General features: G+C 40.6%; 1 protein-coding gene across 5 annotated transcripts in view; it reads left to right on the top strand.

Moving 5' to 3' along the window:
- SHROOM2 (shroom family member 2) overlaps positions 1-22,376 on the top strand; it is a 127,928-nt gene extending 105,552 nt beyond the window's left edge. For 4 of the 5 annotated variants that reach the window (XM_034059938.1, XM_034059939.1, XM_034059940.1 and 1 more), the window contains 5 exons: positions 1,537-2,295; positions 5,983-6,534; positions 7,434-7,611; positions 14,804-15,076; positions 19,536-22,376. In XM_034059938.1, the coding sequence (XP_033915829.1) occupies positions 1,537-2,295; positions 5,983-6,534; positions 7,434-7,611; positions 14,804-15,076; positions 19,536-19,802 (2,029 nt within the window). In that variant the 3' untranslated portion in view covers positions 19,803-22,376. Of the gene's footprint in view, positions 1-671; positions 693-1,536; positions 2,296-5,982; positions 6,535-7,433; positions 7,612-14,803; positions 15,077-19,535 lie in introns of those variants that run through there. The other variant, XM_034059941.1, reaches the window with a different exon arrangement.
- Positions 22,377-23,309: the final 933 nt, after the last annotated feature.

Consider the following 23,309-nt stretch of genomic DNA (forward strand, 5'->3'; position numbering starts at 1 on the left):
AAGTACAATACTATTTTATTTCTGACATGTAAAAATCAGCATGAAGTGCAGTTATTAAAATTTCTATACATCAGGCAGTTTAATGACAATGCCAAGATTTTTTTAGAACTTCTCTCTGTAAGTGCTGAAGCATTACAGATCCAAGGACTGAAAAATAATAATTTTGAAAGTAAAGTAATTTGATTGTACAGGTGTGGAAGTAGAATCCACATCTAGTCAGTTATCTTCCCACAATCCTTTATCTTAAAGATCTGTTTTAATTTAATTAACTATTGCAGTTAACTAAATAATAAATACAGTGTAATGCAGTGTAATTGCTCCAATATTTTTCCTTCTTGAATTTATAATGGACTTTAACCCATTATTTATTTTACATGCTGTATCTCAGATTTCATTTTCATACACATTGATTTTAACCACATACAGACCTATTCTCCAAACTGCTACAGTAATGTTAATAACCTGTTTAGGCTGGGAAAGATGCCCGTTTCAGTCCCTGCAAAAGAAAGCTGTGCATGTCTGCAGGGTTAGTATTTCACAATACAGAGACCAGTGCTGTCAGTAGCATGAATTATATTAGCAGCCCTCTCAAACCTTTTACTTCTCTGTTGCAGCTTCTTTTCTAAGTTTACAGAGTCTCTTCAGCCTTCTCTAAGCAGAGAGCAAACCTGTCTCCTCTCGGGGCTCCAGAGGTACTTTCTTTTTTCCCTGCCTTCTGTTTCTTTCCCAATTTGTGTTTATGTGGTGAGCACAAATCAACCACATGTGTTATGGCAAAGCCAAGCCTGAAGCTGCAAAAGTCTGTTTTCTGACTAGAGAAATAGAGAGTGTAAAATTGGAATAAGCTCAAAAATATTTCTGTTTAAGATAAGGCCTTTCTGACCATTGTTTGTCATTTGTGCTGACAGGGCAAAAGAAGTTCAAGTTTAAAATAAGCTTGACTGGAAAATCCTTTCTGATTTTCCTTTTCTGCTATTTTTCCAAAGATATTAATTTTTCCTCTGGTTTTTTTTTTAGCTTCAGCAAACATTTCCTTTGCACTCATTTCATTTTTCACCAGTTATGCAAGAATTCAACCTCCGGATTCATAATTAAAGTTCACCATATTCAATTCACATTTACAATGACACTGTGCACATAGAGAAGAAATTTGTTTTCCGCACTTGGTTGCTGACTCTGAAGTGAAAAGAGAATTATATTTGAGTGTTAGAATTCCTCTTATCAAGACAATTTCTACCAATATTTGCATGTTTGACTGTGCCACGCATACCAGTGCTGGAAGCATGCTGTGCATTTAACTACGCACTCCATACCCTAATTTAGCCTGACTTTATGGTTTGACTCATAACATTATATTAGGTGTGCTGTGTGTGCCCATACATGAGAGAAGTTTCTGTGCCATACAGTTATTGGAGATCAGAGGAGTTCATGTTAAATGTTCTATGTGATCTTGGTGTTCAGACTTCCTGGATTGGTGCAGTGGCCTCGCACTGAAGGAAACAAATCAGCACACTAATGACATGTTCTTCTCTCTAGGCAAGCTGATACAGGGGCTGTGAGGGAAAACCCACGGGAGAAGAGGGATCAGCTGGACCAGAATTTAGGCCACAAGTGGAAGGCATCTGTCAGACCTCTGTATGCGCAGGAGCCTGCAGTTCTGCCTCACGAGAGTCGGGGGAGGTCTGGGACGTTGCCTAGTGATTACCGATACTCTCAGGAAAGCGTGAATGAGAAGAGCAAGGATCATAGTCTGCCTCATCTCCCCTGCTCTGAGCCACAGACCTTGAACGAGAACCACTCCTCTCTGTCCCGGAGCAGAGGAGACGAAAGCCATAGGGTAGAGCCGGTGCTGCTGAACAAGAAGCGTGGACCTGCTCCTCAGAGGCCACCACCACCTAAAATAGATAAATACAGGCGACCAGATAATCCTGCACCATCACTCGGCACATCTTCTGAATCTCTGCGGGCAGTGCCCAGCCGGCCTTTTGCATCCTCATCCCCCAGCTCCACCGAAGTATTTGCCAGTCACTCCTCTCTCTGTCAGAGTCCTGCAACTTTCAATGGAAAATTGAAGAGTGCTAATCCACAGCAGCTTCGGCAAGCATCGTCCACAGAGAATGTTTGTCAGCACTTAGAAGAAAAAACGCACCTTAGATCTGAGTCTGTGTTATCTTCCAAGTATCAGTATCTTCAAAAACCTGGCATGGAGACATCAAGGTCCCCTTCTCCTCAGTTTGCACCACAGAAGCTCACTGATAAACCTCCTGTGTCTCTACAGGATGAGAACCCAGCCAGGTACTAGATGTAACTCCTTTACTAATCTATTGACACTTTTTGCCCAGTTAGACCTTATTAATGGCTGACTGTTAATTTTCTTTACTAAAAGCACATCCTTTGTGCTCATTAAGCATGAGCCATGACAGCATGTCATAAAGAGACCTAAGGCTTGTGTGAAATTCTAGTTTGTACCATTATAGTCCTTCAACTGGTCTGTGGTTTCTTTTACTTGACTGATGCTGCTCAGGTGTTAACAGCTAGTAGTTAGAAGAAAATGAAAGGGATGGATTCAAATGGATTTTCCTCTATAAGTCTGGGTGAAATCAGAAGATTCTCTGTCATAATTTCCTCCACCCAAGCCTGTATATAATTGTTGCAGGGACAAAGCAGATGTGGGAAGGGAAGCTGTATGCACTTCGTGAGAACATCTGTTTTGAAGTGCACGCAGTAAGGTGCCAAATCATGACTGCTTTCATGGTGCCTTTGCAATGAAATGTGGCATGGCAGGTAGTCTGCTTGGGGGTCCACAGCACTGTTTGTGTTGAGATGAGCTGAAGATTCAGCAGGAGGAATTCAGTCCTTTCCCAGTCTAGATAGAATTAGGCAAACCAACTGAAATTGATTTCTGTTCTGTCATATGCTGATAATACACTATATCATATTGTTATTCTCCTGTTTCTAACAAACTCTTCCAGGAAGCTCAGGAATCTTAGTTTTCATAAATCTTTGGCACAATAATTCATAGTTAAAGAATGAAAATAAAACCTCCAAGCTGAATGAATGCAGAGGTTCCTTCTCTGGGCAAAAGTAGTTAGAATAACTTTTTTTTCTACAGTAATGTAAGTAGTTTGAATAGACTCAATCATGCTGTTTCCCAGTGTGCCTTATGACATAGAAAACATGAATTACTTTTTTTGCTAAACATGCCATGGCAGGGGTGTTGGAACTAGATGATCTTAAGGTCCTTTCCAACCCAAACCATTCTGTGATGCTATGATTCTATTTTTTTCCTCTTGTAACCAGAGGAGAAACATGACATTTCATCCTGCAGTGTTTTTAACATGAAGTAATAATACAGTTTACTATGAAAAGTGCTACATGTCATGTGAACCCTAGCATCCCTGTGCAAAGGTAGATTACAGTAATGACTTCCTTAATGTATTGCTTTGACTTCCTTAATGTATCACTTTATGAATAGATGCTAAGGTTGCATAGAAGGCTAATTGTATTTGTCCTTCCTTTTTACTAAGCTTTAATGCTGGAGTGAACACTAAGGTGTCCCTAATTATATTCCAATATCTGAATGATAACATATCTAAATGATACACTTACCCTGCAAAATTTTTTTTACCATTTAAAATTCTTAAGCCCAGATAGCTCTTGCTTGTGCACAAGGTATTGTCCTCAGCTAATAATAACATAACTCAGTAAAACAGATAAGGCAAAAATGGAGAGACATGTGGGCCATACCTCTAAACCTTCTATCTGGCATTTCTTTCATATGATAGAAATATGTCCAGTAGATTTATCTTAATATGCAGCTTACTGCTTCTATTGACTCCTTGCATGTGAGCTTTTGGACATGCCAGTTTACATGCTGTGGGCAGCTAATGTTTGATGATGTCAGCATGTAGCTATTTGCTTTTCTTTATGAAAGGTGTCTGGTTCATCAGCAGGATAAACTGAGTGAGTTAAGAAGGGTTTCCTGCAACGTTTTAGGTAGAATAATGCAGCATAAGGAAATACTAGTAGTGTGCAGAACCCGGCTATTTCCCAAGATTACTGTTTAGCAGTAATAAAAGAGTGCATCAGTAGATGTACATCAGTAGACTTTCAGTAAACCTACGCTCAGGTCAAGGAGTGACTGTGCTTGTGGTTGAAGTAAAGCTTTGTAGTGGCAACAAGCAGAATTGCTGCAAGTCAAAATTTTATGCCACAGTTCCACAAGTGGAAAACCTTCAGAAATCTGAAGGGTAGCGACTGTAGAAACAGGATTTCTGAAGCACCTGAACTGTCTTTGCTCTGACTGCAGTCAGTTGACTTGATGATGCCTTAAGTATCTGGAAAATCTTTTCCTATGCTGAAAGGAATGTACTCAGTCTTTCAAAACAGATGCCAGGCATTTTAGGTAAAAAATTACACTCAGCTCATTTCTTGACTTCCAGTTGCCCCCCACCAGACTTATGCATGCATGCATTTCCCTCAAATTCACAAATGTGTTCCTCCTCACAATCTGGTGAGAAGGAGCCCCACAAAAAGGTGTGGGTTTTAATTAAAAACAAGCAAAAGAAAGGGTCAGGGCAGAGGCAGCAGGCAGGAGGAGAGCCCATGTCTGAGGTGGGGAGCTGGGGCTGAGCACACAGGAGCAAGCTGTTTAAAATGATAGATGCCTTGACTGAAAACACCCAACCAAATGGGAATGGTGGGGTTCAGCATGGGCTGGAAAACCTGCCCCAAAAGTTGGATCAGTATCAAAGTATGTCTGCGAAGCACTTGTGGAAAGTAAATACCTATTGGTAGGTTGCACATTTATTTACAAGCAAATGTATCTTTAAATGTAAGATACAACTTCTGAAAAATATGAAGTCAAACAGATTTTGTTATTCACAAAAGAAAAATAAAGCACAATAAACTATTAAGTTTAAGGAAAGTGATACACCCACACTTACAGGAAAAGGGCCGTAGTATGTATTGGTCACTTACCTGAACAGCGACAAGCTACACAGCCAGATGAAACCAGGTACTTTAGCTAGTATGCAGTGTTCATTCACTTGCTGTGGAGCTTCCAAACCCACAGTATGCCAATAATTTTAAACTTTCTGGAAGCTCAGAACCACCAAACCAGACTTTAGTTTCTTACATGGTTTATGTACAGTGCAGATGTTTCAGTAATGTTAACTTGTTACTGTTCAATTTAAAATTCTCAGTTATCTTCCTCTTTAAATAGCTTTTGTGACTGAATGTCCAAGTTGGCCCTCTGTGCTCTGCAGTACAGAATTTGTGCTATAAGCTTTCCCTAAAAGGAATATCCACAATTGTGTGTTACACTCTTCAGAGGCTGTTTTTTCTTCTTAAAGTGGAAAACTAGGACACTGTGGTGGGATCTATTAAACTTCTGTATCTTGTGTGCAATTTTACAAATGCAGATTTAGGGGTTTTTTTTAATCATATAATTAAGTTTTTAATTACTTCCAGATTTTCCATGAGTGATTTACTTGCTATTCTTGTAGCTCAGCAAAGGCCTAGCCTGCAGGCAACTTCTATCTGTTCTGTTGTCACTTTCCTTGGAAGAGTTGGGAATATGAGAGCATCACAAACTCCCCAGGCAGCTAAGGTGCCTGTTAGGCCAAAAGCTGAAGCCATTGTTGGATCTGCATGAGGCCATGAGGTTTGAGCTTAAGGCATGTTTTCTTTTGTTTGTATGGCCACAAAGGAGTAAAATGCAGTTTCAGCGATACTTTCTCAAATCTGGGTCCTGGGTTAGGGTTAGGGTTAGACCTTCATGTTCATGGAATCAAACAGAAGTGCAGTATTACATGCGTGGGCAGAAAACATGTAGATTTAGGGTTTGAGATACACAGATTCCACTACCTAGATCTCTTCTCTTCCTTTTTTTATATTTGGGCTTCCCTTCTGATTAGAGGGGGTGAGAATTGGGATGTAAGGTTCTTCCATTTCAAAAGGTGAGTTTTCTTTCTTTTCCAGAATTGAAAGGATTATAGACAACAATACTACGGTGAAAATGGTTCCCATCAAGATAGTTCATTCTGAGAGCAGTGCAGAAAAGGAGAGTCGGCAGTGTCTTGTCAGTACTGTGGAGCCTCCTGCTTTACCCAGTGGTTTGGAAAAGGACCAAATTAAAACACTCAGCACTTCTGAGCAATCCTATTCACGATTCTGTGCTTACACCAGGCAAGGTGTAGAGCCAGAGCCAGAAGCCAGAACCAAACCAGCTGACCCTCAACCAGCTGAAGAACCTGGGAGCAACTTGAAAGACAGCAGTGCTGCCACACCAGCAGTCAGCTATGTAAAGGCCAAAGAGAAGACTTTTGAAGACTGGAAGTCAGAGGAGCTAGCCAGAGAGATTGTGGGAAGAGATAAATCTCTAGCAGACATCCTTGATCCTAATGTGAAAATAAAAACAACGATGGATCTGATGGTTGGTATATTCCCTAAAGATGAACACCTCCTGGAGGAAGCTCAACAGCGTAGAAAGCTTCTGCCAAAAGTTCCCTCTCCAAAAATTTCAGAGGAAAAGTGAGTATTACTTTCTGCAGTCCTTGTAAGCTGCTCTCCAAAGGACGTCAGTTTTCCTAGGGGGGGTGAAGGCTAGGATCTTCCTGCTCTTGAGGTTTGGGGCTTTTCTGAGAATTCTTCTGTCAGAATTGCTGTCAAGCATAATACTGCTAAGTACACCCTTAATAACAGAAAAAGAACAATGGTGCACAATATGACAAGTTTCCTTTTAAGATTTTGTTGAAAACTATTTGTGTGAGAACTTAAGGAATAACTGTCTTCTTCCATTTCATAGTGATTAGATGCTTTACCAAGATCGTCTGGTTTAATAAGTGGATAGAGAAGGAAAAATATTTTACCCTTGTTTATGTGATGAAAATTTTAAAAGATAGCTTGAAATGGGCATGAGACATTTCCTGGAAGTGAATGAGAACAAAGAAAAGATTGAGTTCCATTAAATTCCATCCATGTTGATGTTCTGTGGGCCTTTCGTTTTCTTGATATGAGTAATCAAATTAAGTTGTAGCCTTCTCATGAAGTTCATGTGTAATTCCATAATCAAAAAGATAAATACCTAGGTTGTAGTATCCCACATTTGGAAGTCTGAAAGGACACTTTCTATGACACTGAGGTCTTTGTACTACTTGGATAAATGTAACTACATTTTGTTTCCAAATGAGGGATCTTGGGTCCATTTCACTCATTGTAATGATGGAAGGTCTTCAGTTTTAGCTTTTGATGGGCATGTGCTGAGCTCAAATTTTCTTCACAACCAGATTTTATTTATCCTGTTTACTTAGGTAATGGCTTTCTGTTGAACCCCCTGCTTGCTTGGTGAGATGACGCCTCTAAAAGATTGTCCTTTCTTTGCAGTGATTAGGGTGTCAAGGCAGCTAATAAAAGTTTTGTCATTTTACCAGGAAAGAGGACCAGAGCGCACCATCTGCCATCTCTCTCACAACCAATTCTACTTACTACAGCACATCTGCACCGAAGGCAGAGCTGCTGATTAAAATGAAGGACATGCAGGAGCAGCAGCAGCAGCAGAGTGAGGAAGATTCTGAAGATGAGCTGGATCATGACTTATCAGAAAAGAAGGTAAAAGACATTTCAAAAGTGTAATGCATTTCATTAACTGTGAATTTGCTAGGTAAACACCCTTAAATGAAAGGCTTTTTAAATATTAAAGATCACTTGGAAAATCAGCCTGGATTGGTTGAGGGGAGAAATGGGAGAGGAGTGGACAGGGAAAAGTGTTATGTGTCCAACTATGAATTTGCTTTTTGCAGCTTGATGCATGTTGTGGAAGGTCCCAAAGGGAGAAGTTTTGGGGAGGTCACTTTCAAATACTGTTTTACATTTGCGTTTCTAGTATATTTCTCTCACTTGCTATGTACATAGAAACAGGAGTGCAGAATTTAGGTCCAGGGTTTGTCAGAAGAGAGAAGGAACACACATGGCTACGCAGCTGCTTTTTTTTCTTTTTTGTTTTTCCTTCATTTTGTTTGTCACTCATGAAAACACTTTGCTCTCTATTTCTACCACCCAAATTAATAAATGTAGTTGTGAGAGATAGCTAATGAGCTTGGTCTATTCAGTGGAAGATGGTCTTTGCAAGGGAGGCTGTCTTCTCAACTCTCTCAATTTCTCCCTTTCTCTGTTCTCTCTCCATTCTCTCTCAGTTTATTTCACCTTTCAGCTTTCCCTCGTCTTTCCCTGAGCTTTCCATTATCTTTCCAGTTCCTTTCCCTTGCCTGTATCATCTTTCCATTGACTTTCCATTATCTTTCTGTTATCTTTTCATCTCCTTTTCCTCTCCTTTCCCTTGCTTTTCTTTCTCATCTTTTCCTCATCTTTCAGTTATTATCCCTCACTTTTCCCTTGCCTTTCCCTTTTCCATTTTCTTCCTTTTGCCTTTCCCTCATCTTTGTGTTATCTTTTCTTCACCTGTCCCTCTCCTTTCTCTCACATGTCCCTCACCTTTTCTTTGTCATTCTGTTATCTTTCCCTTGTCTTTCCCACATCTTTACATTCTCTTCCTTTGCCTTTCCCTCACCTGTCTCTCATCTTTCCTATGTCATTCCATTACCTTTCCCTTCTTTTTCTTGGCTGTTTCTAGCCTTTCTCTCATCTTTCCCTTGTCATTCCATTATCTTTCCCTCTCCCTCACCTTTCCCTCATCTTTCTGTTATCTTTCCCTCACCATTCTCTCTCCTGTCCCTTGCGTCATCTTTACTTCATCTTTCCGTTATCTTTCCCCCTCCTTTGCCTTGTCTTTCCCTCACCTGTGCCTCGCTTTTCCCTATTCTGTCCCTCACATTTACTTCTTGTTTCCCTTATCTTTCCCTCGTCTTTCCATTATCTTTTCCTTGCCTTTCCCCATCTTTTGGTGTTTTATTTCTAATATAAGGTCAACACAATCCCCATGGAACTAGGGGAACTTCTTCATGAAGTTCAACAGGGCCAAGTGCAAGATGCTGCACCTGGGATGGGCAATCCCAAGCACAAATACAAGCTGCACAGAGGGCAGCCCTGAAAAAGGCTTGGGGATGTTGGTTAACATGAGCTGGCAGTGTGCAGTTGTAGCCCAGAAAGCCAACCATACGCAGGGCTGCATCAAAAGGAGCGTGGCCAGCAGGTCAAGGGAGGGGATTCTCCCTCTCTACTCTGATCTCTTGTAAGACCTCACCTGCAGTACTCTTTTTTTTTTCTCTCTTTCCTTCTCTCTTTCTTCTCCTTTCTCTCTCCCTTCTTCCTTACTTCTTCCTTTCTTATTCTCTCTTCTCCTTCTTTCTTCTTTCTCTTCTATCTTCTCTCTTCCCTCTTCATCATCTCTCTTTCTTTGCTCTACTCTCTTCTCCTTTTCTTCTTTTTTTCATCTTTCTTCTCTCTCCCCTCTTTCTTCTTTCTTCTTCTCTTTATTCTTTTCTTGTCACTTTCTCCTCTTTGCTCTCTCCTTTCTTTGTTTCTTCTTCCTTTTTTTGTTTCGTCTTTCTTCTTCATTCTTTCTTCCATTTCTTCTTTTTTCTCCCTTACTTCTCCCTTGCTTCTCCCTTTTTTCCCTCTTTCTTTCTTCTCTCCCATTTCTTCTCACTTCTCTGTCTTCCTTCTCTTTGTTTTCTCTCCATTCTCTCTCTGCTTGTTCTCTCTCACCTTACTCTCTCTGCTTTTTCTCTCTCCTTTATCTGACCTTTATCTCTCCTTTACCTCTCCTTTGTCTCTCCTTTTACACTCTTATTTAAGTCTTCATTGTGAACATGCAGACCCATTTTCTTCTATCTTCTCTTTTTTTCTCTGCCTTCCTTATATCGTATTTCTCCTTTCTTCTGTCTTCTCTCTTCCCCCTTTCTTCCCTGATTCTTCTTTCTCCCTGACTTCTACTTGACTTCTACCTGCCTTTTCTGTTACTTTTTTTTCCTCTTCCTTTTTTCTCCCTTCTCTTCTTTCACTCTGTTTTCCCTTGCCTTTCCTTCTCCTTTCTCATGTCTGTCCCTCTCCTTTCCCTCGCCTTTCCCTCACCTTTCCTCTCCTGTCTCTCTCCTTTCCCTTGCCTTTCCCTCATTTTCCTTTTTCTAAGTAAATAAATCAAAACCCCAAAACAAACAAAGAAAACCAAATACACTCTTCAAAAAAACCTAACCCCCGAAAACAACTATAACAAACCACCAAAAAAAACCCAAACCAGAAAAAAAATTAATGAACACCCTCAAAGCAGTCTTTCCAAAACAAAAGCCTTTGTTTGCCTTGTTTACCTCCTGCATGTCTTTGCCCTCTGGGCCAGCTTTGCCCTGTGGCTCAGTGTGCCCTCCATCCTCTGTGTCCCTGGCCCTTGTGTTGCTAGGTGTGGCATTACAACATCAGATAGTCGCTCCCCCCAAGTGCAGCCCCGGCCACTGCCCCTCCGCTCAGCACCCTCCCAGAATGGTCTTTGCGATGCTGGCACGAGGCAGTCCCTGCACTCAAGAATCCCAGTGGCCTGCCCCTGCCCTCTGGCTTTGCCCTGGGCACAGCTCATGGGCATCCCTGAGTGTTGTCTGACGTTTGGCTTCTGACAACAAACCTAAGGTTGTTTCTTTTCTTTCAGGCTGGAAGCCAACCCTGCAGCCCTGAGGCCACCCCCGTTAGCTGGCCCCTCTCTGTGCCACAGCTGGCATCCATAAGGGAGCTACAAGAAATCTGGAGAGGGAGGGAATTATTACAAGGTCATAAAGGATAGGACAAGGGGGAAGTGGCTTTAAACTGAAAGAGGGTAGTTTTAGATTAGATACTAGAAAGAAATTCTTCACTGTCAAGGTGGTGAGATACTGGAAGAGGTTGCCCAGAGAAGCTGTGGCTGCCTCATCCATGGCAGTGTTCAATGCCAGGTTGGACAGGGCTTTGAGCAACCTGGTCTAGTAGAAGGTGTCCCTGACCATGGCAGGGCAGGAACTAGATGATCTTTTAGGTCCCTTCCAACCCAAACCTTTCTGTGATTCTATGGTATTAAAAAGATGATATAATGATATTTTTGTGGTTTGAGAAAATGTTGTGCTATGTAAAATCATCACACTCATTTCCTTAGTTATTTGGCACAAAATATTTTAATTATAGTTCCCAGTATGGATAAGCCGGAGGAGATGGTCTGTTTGATCAATTAAAGTGATGTAGTTTAACTGTGTTCATCTAAGCCAGTAAGTGCAGTGGTGTGCAAGTCTTTTCAGTTGAAATCAGGTCTCTCTACTTAATGATGGATTGCCAGGGTGCATTCAATAATCCAGTCCCAAAGAATTATCTTCCAAGGATGAGAGATTCTGTAGGAGATTCCCACCTCTAGTTCATTGCAGGAGTGGATGCCACTGCAGGTGAGGGAGCTGAGGTGTTTTCTGTTACCACTTTGTTTTTTTCTTTCCCTCAGCCTTCCTTCCTTCCCTCTGCCCCTGCTGCATCGCACTGTTCAATATGGTGTGCAACACTGGGGGCATGGTATGCTTGCAGCACAAAAGCTGCACTTACCCTCTGCCAGACAGCCACTGCATCCAGCAGCTGTACTACTCCGACAAATTAAGGATTTCACTGCCTTTTGAACAAATTGGTTTTATCTGGTGGCACACACAATTGTCACGTTTATTGTTTTTTCTAGAATTAATTTCCTTCTCATTAATTATGGAGTGTTTGTATGGGGGGTGTTAAACCTTTCTTGTTTGCCCAACAGACTAAAGACTTAAACTTCAAGCTTATAAAAGTGCCATTTATTTGTGTTAGTGTCTGTTAGCAGGAAAATCATACTCACCCTTCATATACTCCTGCCTTTATCTCCATGTGCACCACTAATCATATGAGATAGGAAGTATTTAATGATGAGCTTTTAGCAGAGCTCCCCCGTTGTCTTCTCTGAATATACATAGTGTAGACACACACATTGCTCCTTACTACTCTCCCTGCTCCTCAACATACGGTGAGATGCAAGCACTCAGTTCAGTGGGCTTTCATCTGGGATCTTGTCAGAAAACATAAAACTCATGCTAAGTGGGTCAAGGCATCTTTATAAAACAGCCAGAATATATAACTCGGCTCAGCATCACATATTTGGCAACAGTTTAACAAGGGATTGTTAAGGATTTGAACACTTTAATAGCACACTTTATGACTTCAATTATTTTAGAGGAGGCATATACCCAGAACCTTGATTCCTTGAAATCAGTTCCATTACGAGAGAATTTAATTGCAGTCCATCATGGAATGATTGTAATATTTGTCATTCTCTGCAAAACAGAATTGTGTGGTGGTGCTTTTTATTTATTATTATTATTATTTTGAAATAAGTATGAGCATTTCATTTGGAGTCATTAATTTAAGGGGGGGGGGGAGTAGCTAGAGGATGAGGGGCAATCCCTGTATTCCCAACTAGAAGGAATGGGATGTATGTGTCTTAACATACCGAGTTTAATGTAGGTTTACCACAATTATAAAATACTGAACAGATGTTGAAGACACTATAAGAGTGAGTTTTTAGTAAGGAAAATCCATGTGTGGCTGAGTAGGAAGTCCTCATGGCCTTTAGAGAGAGTTACAGCAACTCCTGAAGAGTGTAAAAATGACTGAGAAATGCCAGGTTTCTTCTGCTTTAGGCCTGAAGTCATGTGAAATGGTGAGCAGAGTAATTTATGTAGAGCATGCCAAGCAGTGAACCAACTTAGCAGCACTGAGCTAATTCAGATCAGCAAGAATTACTGGGAAAAGATGAGATTTTATTGTTTTCCTGCTTACTGGTACAGAATTCAAAGCTATGAATTATTCATCTGGCAGTTTCGAGATGTAGATTGGAGCTTTTCTGGCTCAGTAGATATTGCATGTAATACAGGTTTTCTGCTGGTTAGCAAAAGCATGTAGTCAGCCCACAGTTGCTTCATCCAAAGACTGCTTTGTCTGGGTAGAAAGCAGTCAGTGATCCTAACTCTTTAATAGATATGACAGTCTTAGAGAGGCAAGTACTTACATCCTTCACACTTACAAAAGCAATCCTTTAGATGCTAGCTTCAGCTGCTTGGGGACATCTAAATAGGATGCTACTGGGAAAATGGCTGCTGAAGTGAAAAACTTAAGATAATAACAGAGGACAACAGTATCCCCTTGTGTTTCAGATGGTGAAACAGCAGCACTGTGCATGTGTGTGTCATCTGAGGGAAATGAGAAGGTAGCACTGTGACCTACATAATCCAAATCAAAATGCATTTGCATTGAGAGATGGGGAGGGGGGGAGAAATCAAATCCTGCAGATTAATCAGTCAGTAAAGCAGGCATCTGTAGAACTGCTTACTACCTTAATCTTTTGGACACCCAGACTAACAGCCCAAATCCAGATTAACCTGGCCTTAGTATTTTAGATCAAAAGGGAGAAAACCCACCCGGATAATCCCTGTGTTGAATTTCTTCTTTCAAAATGGCTGTTAAATTTTCAGGGTGTAGTTGCTTTCTCTTAAGATGGCAGACTTTTTTTTGTTTGTTTGTTTGTTGTTGTTCCCAAAATAAATTGGCAGTGACTGCTCAGTGGCATCTGGGAGTGGTAGCTGCAGTAAGTATGTTTCTGGGTAATCATGCAGGCTTGTAATCAGGTTTGCATTTAGAAAGCAGAGTTCCTAAAGAATAACATGAGGAATTTTATGGTTTTTGCTCTTTGTTTTTTTTTTTTAAAGAAGGGGGACTGAAATAATTATTATTTTAAAGGATGTCATTTTCATTTAGAAATTGTGCTGAGGTGTATGTTTAGAGAGTGCTTTGGGAATTTTTCTTACCTGAAATTAGCTGAATACTAAATAGGCATCTACATTTAAATGAGTGAGGCATTTTTAGGGTGTGCTTCATCTCCTGTTAGAGTAGACGACTAGCTGAACTGACTTCCACCCCTTGTGCACAAATGAAAGCTAATGGACACAGACGAAACAAGACCTCTTGTCCAAAAGCAAGGAGGTGGCCAAACAGCGCAGATGGAACACAGGTCACTGAGGGAGGAGATCTGGGTTCTTGGTCTGGCTCTGCTGGTGATGCACCTGACATGCTTTTTCTAAGCCTGGGCATGTGTATCCCATGCAGTGGGAAACCCCAGCAAACTGTCGATGAGGTGGTATATTTGCCTGAGGTAGGACAGTGACAGCCAAAGATGCTTGTTTGGTCCTTTGGCAGAGCCATTTTGCACAGCTTCACATAGAGCTGCTCTGTATGATACAGTAGGTTTTATACTCTGTTTCATGCCACAGGGATTGTGATTTTCTTATAGAAATGTTGTCATGTGTTGTTAAAGCTAAGGTTTTCTGAAAGTGGAAAGACTGCTATTGGACAGATGCTAACATGCAGAAAGAACAAAAAGCTAGACAATGCCCTAATTTTAACTGTGCTCTGTGGAAAATACAGCATTGTTTTCCTGGTACAGTCTTTCTAAGTGTAGCTTTTCAGAAAGGTATTATGGACCTGGTATTTAGAGAGAAAAGGATGCTCTGTACTTTATGCTCTTCCATAGCTGGCTTTGAAACCATTCAAAGCAGCAGCAGGAATATTTGTTGGGGGACGGGTGGGAGTACTTCATATTGTGCCACAAAGATAAATTGCATTAACACAGGTCTCAAGCTGAGCATCATGAACCTCTGAGTCCAGAGGTACAGGCCTTAGGCATATGCTTATTTTTATTTGTAGCACAGTCACAGTCAATGCCACATGGAGTTTTAGTGTATTAAAATGCTAGATTTCCAACATGACTTTCAGAAGTGCAACAGAATGCAGGACTGCTAATAAAGTCTTATCTCCTTATTTTCCACAGCAAGAACTTATTGACAGCATTAGTAGGAAGCTGCAGGTGCTGAGGGAAGCACGTGAGACACTTCTGGAAGACATCCAAGCAAACAATATACTGGGGGAGGAGGTAGAGGCCATTGTGAAAGAAGTCTGCAAACCAAATGAGTTCGACAAATTCAAGATGTTTATTGGCGACCTTGACAAAGTGGTCAACCTCCTGCTGTCACTATCAGGTCGTCTGGCCCGTGTGGAAAATGCCATTAATAACCTGGATGAAAATACCTCTGCGGAAGAACGGGTGAGAAAGACCAATAAGAATATCCCTGTGTTTAGTGTAGCTGTTGTGGGGGGGTCTTGGTTTTGTTTATCTCAATTGGAGCGCTCAAGATGAGGGACAGTGAATAGATAAATCTCATAAAGACATTTGCTTCAGATTTCTTAGAACTTTTCTCTTTGCTTTGCTCCTTTTGCTTAAAATATTAGAACTACAAGTGGATTGCCAAGAAAAAGCAGTGTTTTGGGGTTCAACATGCTGGAAAACAGACTTCATAGTGAAAGCTTAAAGAAAGAAGGGAACCACTGATAGGAGCATAAAGGAGGAAAACAAAACAATTCAAGATGGGGAAGAGAGTGTCACTTTGCTGTAATGTGGAAAGTTTCTTTATACTCAATAGGGATCTTGATAAGAGATATAGATAAAGGATACAGACAAAAATCTGTAAGGTTGTTAGATATTTGTCCTATACTACAGCTTCCTCCACAATGCCTAGCGAGGAACAAGAGTGAGAAATGACAGAAGAACAAGTCTTTTTAAAAGCTGGGGGAGCAGGAGGGAGGCATTGCAAAAGGAATTTCTCAATAGAAAACACATTTTACTCCAAGCAGAATATCCCAATAGTGATGTGGAGGAATCCCAGCAGATGTGAACGTTTCAGGAGCATTCAAGGTGCTCTTACCTACTGGGTCCCACCTCTGCTGGCACCATTTTGTTTAACTCCAAATCCCATCAGGCCTCAGCTGGGCAGGAGATACCCAGCAATGTACACATGTGTGAAACTTAAAGGCTAAAATAAATAGAGAGGATGGGGAGCAGGTATCTGTCAAGTGAGTGTAGCGTCTACAGTTAAATGAACATGAGGTGGGATTTTTGGCTTGTAGCTGTGGACTGAAATGGCAGCAATACCCTAAGTGTTGTAACAGAATTCCTTCAATGGCCTGTGGGTTCATGTTGTGTTTCTTCAGCGTGCTCCGTTCTTTCACCAATAGGAACCAGTTAAGTGCTGGGACTAGTCTGAAGCTGTACTTCTGCTATTTGGCCCTAGCTGCTGCCAAACGTACTTGTTTAATGGCTGTCCAGGCCCCTCTCTGACTGAGGGGAGGGGAAGGCATTTGACAGCTTATTAGAGGGCAGATCAAAGCTTCTGAAACTTACAGAAATTTAATCCTTGCTCAGACTCCTTTTTTCTAAATGTGGTTGCAGTTGCCTCATGGGCTCAAAGATGGGAGTTTGAGCTGGGGAAAGGGCTACCAGATGATAAGAGCATATAGAAAACACAGTTTGAAAGCTGTGATAAAAATAGCTTATTGGCAAGGTGTGGAAAAGGAAGAAGGTAAGTAGGTGGTGTGTAGTAAGGGTAGTTAGGAATTGTCTGTGTGCTCTGCTGTAAAATTGAGACCAGCAGAAATCCAAATCCTTAACATATTTTAATCCCCATTCCTCTTGTGCACTTGCACCAAGGTCTTGCCATAGTAACATTAGAAATATATCTAGAAGTGTTAGCTGGAGATGCTTCTCAGATGGATCAAGTCCCCAGGTACTTCAAGTATAAATACAGTGCACGTAGGGTTGCATGTGCATGGCTTTGAATTTTGGTTGTCCTTTGGCACTTTGTAGGTCATGTGATGATGTTGGTGAACTACTAATGTACCATATATACAAAACAGGAGATTACCTCAGTCCCTGGGGATCATATCTCTAGCGATCACTGATTTTATTTAGCTGATGCTGTCTAATAAACTACTCTGATAGTTTTTCCACTTTCTAGGATCTACCAGCAGCTCGGCAGCTTTCTAAACAGTCTGTCAGCAGGCAAATCATCATGGCTGAATTAATATTCTGACTATTAGATGCTCTGTCATAGGTCTGTCTTGCCACAAGGAAAAGTATCAGGTATTTCAACTTCAGCTTCTGAAACAGGCTTCATCTGAAATAGTTACCAGCCCACTTCCTTCCATGCAGTTAGACCAGCATCTTCTCAGTACTTTCCTTATCAATCAAAGCCAGAGTGTGCTGAGAATCCTAAAGCACTGAACCAGCAGTCCACAGATGTGACCAGTTGCCTAGGCCCACAAGACCAGTTGCAAGACTAGGAACAAGTACCAGGGATAGTTTAAGATCTGGATGCTGAGAGGTCGAATATATGGAGAGAGTTCATCTTCACATGGCTGTGGTTCAAAACAAAGAAAAAACTCCTCAACAGAAAGAGCTGAAGATTGTTCGATTAGAGGAGCTTCAGGTGGCTTGTGTTTCACTGGGACTTCAGAGCATTGCTAACTGCAGAAAATGCTTTGCACTCTGCTTGGTTGAAGACTGACAGACGAAGCCATCTGACATCATTTATGCCTTTAGCCTTGCTGAGCCATTTACCCATTGCTCAAAGAACCATCTCAGGAATGGTGTCTTGAGCCTGCTACAGTGTAATTTCACTTGATCCTTCAAAACAGGCTTTCTGGTGTCAGCCATCTTTGATGGAGGTAAAAGCAGATTTAAGAGGTATCTCATTTGCCGCCTTCTTTTCTGCATGCCACTTCTCTTAGGCATTCCCTAAGCCTCTGCAAGGGCAGAGGTACTAAGGTGTCATTCAGAGTTCATAAAAGTAATGTTTGCTTTCCTTAAACTGTCAGGTTACTCATGTTCATCTTAGTCATGCCATAGGCTTGGTAAGAAGTAGCTATACAACTTAAATCTCAGGTATTGTTATGAAGGACTAAACATCTGATTGTTCTTGTGTACGTTGACAGTAATAGCAAATAGCTTGAAAACCAGGGCCATTTCATCCCAAGGCTATGCAGGTAACACTACAACTGAGCTACCAGGTGTTTGATACATGCTGTCTTGTGCTCATCAGATTTTGTTTAATTCTGCTGCTGCTGCTCAAGGTTCACACAAGTGGCAGGGCTGCCCTGAGGAGAGGTGTAGCCATTCTCCCAAATTTGAGCTTGGTTCCCAGTTCCTCTGGTGAACTTAGGAAGCCAGTATTTCCATCTCTTGCAGCAGATAGTTCTGCTTGTAAATTGCAATGGGTTTTCTTCCCTGGCATAAGCTTAAAGGAAGATTAAATTGTAGTTTATCTAATAATGTGTGATTTCTGTGACGTGTCTTTCATAGCTGTCTTGAATCCTGAGTTCATCTAGGCAGTGTATTTTAAGTACATTGAAAGCACAAGTCTGAAAGCGTTTCCCCCTATGAGCTTTGTGCTGTTCAAAAAAGAGGCAGGTTATGTGATATATATATATATTTATATATATATATATATATATATATATATATATATGATAAAAGAGAGGCAACTCTGAGCAGAGCCTATCTAACTCCGGCAGATAGGTCTCTTAAAGCTTGCTGGTCTGTATCCCCATTTGTCTCATACATCTTGGAAAGACTATTCTGCAGTCTAGAAAAGCACTTTTCTGTAAATCCTTTGGGCTTATTATAGCATGTGTGATTTAACGTGAAGTTCAAATGGGAAAAAGGGACACATTTATTTGAACAGACTGTTTTTTTGAAGACATAGTTTCTCAAAGAAAATTAATTTCTGAAGCAAAGCTGCAAGTTATGGAGTGGTACCTCTTAGGGGCACTTTTTAATTAAGTTCAGAAGTCTGTACAGGAATTCTTGATGTCAGAGCAGGCCAGCCATACTCTGTTGCTGGAAAAAGGCAGTCACTTCTAGGCAGACGTCTGACTTAGGTGAGATTAATAACATTTCTTTCCATATACTGCTAAGGGAGTGTAGCTGAGTGATTCAGGTGGGGCTGTTGACTGTATAGACGGGTGAAGCTGGGTGAAATGAACCTCACCCGTATTGCTCATGCGTATCATGTGAATGGGATATAGCTGCTATCCTCTTCTGAGTCTCCATTCAACCCTCCTTTTTCTTACTTTGTCTCTTGTGAAGGCACAAAGCAGAACGTTTACAGCCCTTTTGGGAAGATAATGCTCTCTTTTACTTCCCTCCTGTTGTCCCAGCTTTTGGTCATGTCTTAATACTACATGACTTCACATTTCATGGAGAAGCCATGCAGATTGCAGCAGAACAGCAAAATGCCACAATGTCAGGAGCTGTGTAAGAAGAAATTGCTCTCTTAATTAGTCTTTCTGGGTTCTCTAAGCACAGCTGTTTCAGTGTGGAAGTTCAGTGCTGTGTACTGAAGACGTTGCTGACTGAAGTCTTAATTTGGAGAACTTGAATGTTTCTCAAAGGCAGCTATACTTTATATAACTATTTTGAGCTATTAAATAGTAAAGTAGTCTTTGAAGTTCTTGCTGTTGAGGCCAATAGGAATTAATGGTGCATCTTTTATTGATTCACTACATGTTTTTTCTGTTTGTTAATGCATTTTATTAGAGTAAACTTCAAGGAGCAACCTTATTCCGCCTCTCAGGAAAGTTGTTGTTTTTGCAGATAAAACAGACTTGAGTCTTAAACACTGAAGCTGTTGTCCCCTGGTGAATTTTAACTGTTTCTCTTTTCTCCTAAGCGGACTCTGGTAGAGAAGCAGAAGCTGCTAACCCAGCAACATGAAGATGCAAAGGAGCTGAAGGAGAACCTGGATCGTCGGGAGCGCATCGTCTATGACATTTTGGCAAACTACTTGAGTGAGGAGAACTTAGCAGACTATGAGCACTTTGTAAAAATGAAGTCGGCCCTCATCATTGAGCAGCGAGAGCTTGAGGACAAGATCAAGCTGGGGGAAGAGCAGCTGAAGTGTCTGACTGATAGCCTCCAACCTGAACGGCTCAAATAAGAGGACTGAGTTTGACCAAGGATGTGAAAAATGGGAAGAAGGAAGGGATGGAGGACTTTCCAAGGATACAAATGAGTATCTTGGCTTGTCTGAGTGCCCAGTAGAGAAACAAGTGCACAAGAGAATAATAGCTCTCACAACAGCAATAATGCTTTCATTTTTTGGGATGATGTATTTAATTTTTTAGAACACATTTTTATTGCTAGTCTCTACAGCTTTTTCTCATTGCTTAACTTACAGAAGGCTCCACAGGAAAGGTTAGACTCTTAACCTTTCTGCTCAGTAAGTTGAAAGTCTGTGGCAGTTGTGCATGCAAAACAGTAATGTTTTTAGAGTAGGGTGTATACTTTCTTTATGTTCAGATGCTGTAAAGACTGCTGGGAAACCCAACAGCAATTTGTGAACGCACACAAATTTAGAAGTTCTAAATTGAGTGGCTTTTTATTTTTGTTTTTTTAAAGACCCATTGAATAGGGGAAGCGTGCATCTTATAGCTAATATATTCAGATTGCTGAAATGTAGTGTCACTCTGATCCTGTGGCATCAGACACTTTTTTGTAATACTGTATATAGGACAGCACTTTCCCCTTGCAGAAAATAATTGTAAAATCAGCCTCAGTTAAACACTTTTTAAACCAGCTTGCAAATCACCTAATGGCTGCCTTGCTGCACATTTTTGTAAGCATCATTTTGCAAGACATATTTGTACACCTTATTACTGCAATGCAAGTGATTTTCTTTACCAGGTTGTAGTTGATTTGAGAAACAGGCTGGCAGTACTATGCTGATTTTGTTCAAAACATTTCTTATCTAAATTATTTAGAAGGCTTACTTGCTCTTTCTTGTGTTTTTTAATGCATGTGTTTATTCATCTTCCCCCAAACCCACCACACTTTATGAAAATAAATGTAGGCTAAGGACACTGCTTCTATTTTTCTTCTGATTGCTCAAAATTGTGATGGTTTTATATAGACTGTTAAGTTATATTGAAGTTGACCTACATAATGTTCATTCTTTCCACTTTCTCAGACTACCAAATGCAATATAAACACTTCTGCCATGTAAATACCATGCACTACTCGGAGCAGTTCTGCTTTGTAACTGTGAACATAAGTGGGGTTTGTTTGTTGTTTGTTTCCATTGCACAGTGATAAACGAGACAATGCTAGTTCACAGTATCAGATTACTGGTTGTGTTTCTCTATTACTGCCATTGACTTATAATAGATTATTTCCAGTAGCTCTAAAAAGAGGTGCTAACTCATGATTTAGTGCAGTAATAGGTTGCGCTGAGTCGCTCAGATACCTACAGAGAAATTCTGTAGTGTCTAAATGTAAAGTTCCATGTTAAGATAAAGTTTTGCAGGCAAAGAAAACTCTTGGACGACTTTTTGTACATGAGGTTTTCATTGTAGAACAGATGTTTCTGTCTCCACAGACAAACAGGTTGCCCAACAAGAAGCCATTTTCAAGGCTGATGTGAATACCAGTCTGTAGCTAAGCAGGTTGAAAATACAGGTTAGTTATGTGTTGAAAAGAGAGAAAAGAACTTTTTTGCCGTTATTCCTGAAGTTGCACCATTCACTAAAAGGTTTTCTGTAGTTCTTCCGCCAATCCTCTCTTCTGAGGAGAGAACTGGAGAGGCACTGATCAGCAAATTCCTTGTGAGTTGGGGAGCAAAAATCTTCTGGAACCTGTTCCTGTACAGACAGATGCAAATGTTAAAAGGACTGCTGACTCCCTTATAGTGCACTACGTTGTATACCTGGACCAAATCTTTAGTGAAATTATGTGTATCAGTTGAGGTCAGATGGAGCTACCATTTTGTAAGGCCTGCAGCTGACCTTAGTTTCTTCCTCCTGGTTCAGAAATGTAGTCTTCTGGCATCTCACGGTTATATGCTGCTATGTTCCTAGGACAAGTTATCCTTTTGTCGTCAAACTTATTCCTTAAAAATAACAAACCCAAAACTAAACAATTCCCAAATAAATTATGCTTGTCTTTTAGCTTGGAGAAAAGTGTGCATTGTTTTATCTGTGGCATTTAAAAAAAAATTTACATATTGTGGTTACTCTGAAATGTGTATGTGAAATGTGAATAATAATATAATTACCATGTGTTTGTATACAGTACTTTGATTTAGATCCTTCTTATAAAAGGTAGCAATATTGTGAAAGATATATATATATTATCCTTTTCACCAAACAGTTGAGTAGACACCATTCTCTTCTTTCTTTTTAAAACTGTTGAAAATCTCTCACCCTGTGAACCTGAAGATGGTTGCCTCCCAATGTTATATGTAAATCTGTAAATATCTATACTGTTGCTTCTTGAAAAAATCTGGTGCTATGTTTTGCCTTTGACATCCTGGGGATGGCCATTTCTTCACCCAGTGTTGTTCCCAACTCTAGAACCCTTTGTATAGTGAAAGGTTTCCACAATGTTTCTCCAGCTGTTTGGATCCTGCAGCCCAGAGTGAAAATGTACAGTTTTCCTGCCTGACACTTAAACGCTCACCTACTGACAAATGGTATTGCTTGACTTTGAGAAAATAAACTGTATATTTCAATGCAGAGTTAGTTTCTGTGTGCAGTGTTAACTATCAAAACCTACTGTTTGCTGTGTGGCATTGGCCATGTTGTGGTGTCTGCTAACAGTGCCTGTAGGTTGTAAAGGCTGGGCCAGTTATCTTGTGGTATGGAGTAGCTTGCTGTTTTTTCACAGGTTATTTAATATGTTGATTAATTGATCATTCCCAGGTTCCCAGTGTAAGTACCAGAAACATGTTCATGTCTCTTCAGTATTTCAAGTGTATTTTAAGTGAGCATGGGAGGGTAGAAAGGAAGATGTGTTATGAGGTGAATAAAATAAATCGGTATGTCACAACGTATGGAATGTATACCTGGGAAGGAGTTAAAGATTTTTCTGCTCTGGCAGTTGCACTGTTTTGGCTTCATCCTGTGTTTAGAAGGATACTTTCTGTGCACCTATCTAAAGTCAGTGATTCTCAAGATTCTTTGCGAGAACAGATCACTCTGAAATCTCCATCTTTAACAGACTTCCACAGAAACTGTTCAATTTCACTTTAATGGGGAACTTAAATTAACTGCAGTTTTCTGCCTTATGGGGGCAGTGCTCAAGGCCAAGTTGGACAGGACCTCAGGCAGCCTGGTCTAGTGGGAGATGTCCCTGGCCACAGCAGGGGGGTTGGAACTAGATGATCTTGATGCCCTTTCTAACCCAAACCATTCTGATTCTATGATTTGAGGTGTGCACAAATCTGTAGTAGAGGTGACCACAGATGAAGTTTTATAGCTTGATAAATCATCCTGAAAATTAATTGTCTGTTAAGGTCTTTATCATAGAAACTGACAGGGAAAAGGAAGCTAGGGTAGAAAAAATACTTGGGTATTTGTAGGATTTGTCTAAACTTCTGACAGTGTTTTTCACCCTGTTCTTCTCTCTGTCTGCATGTATGTGGACCCACCTCTTCGTGTCTGGTTTCCTG

The sequence above is a fragment of the Melopsittacus undulatus genome, chromosome 2, assembly GCF_012275295.1.
Source record: "Melopsittacus undulatus isolate bMelUnd1 chromosome 2, bMelUnd1.mat.Z, whole genome shotgun sequence".
Taxonomy (NCBI): domain Eukaryota; kingdom Metazoa; phylum Chordata; class Aves; order Psittaciformes; family Psittaculidae; genus Melopsittacus; species Melopsittacus undulatus.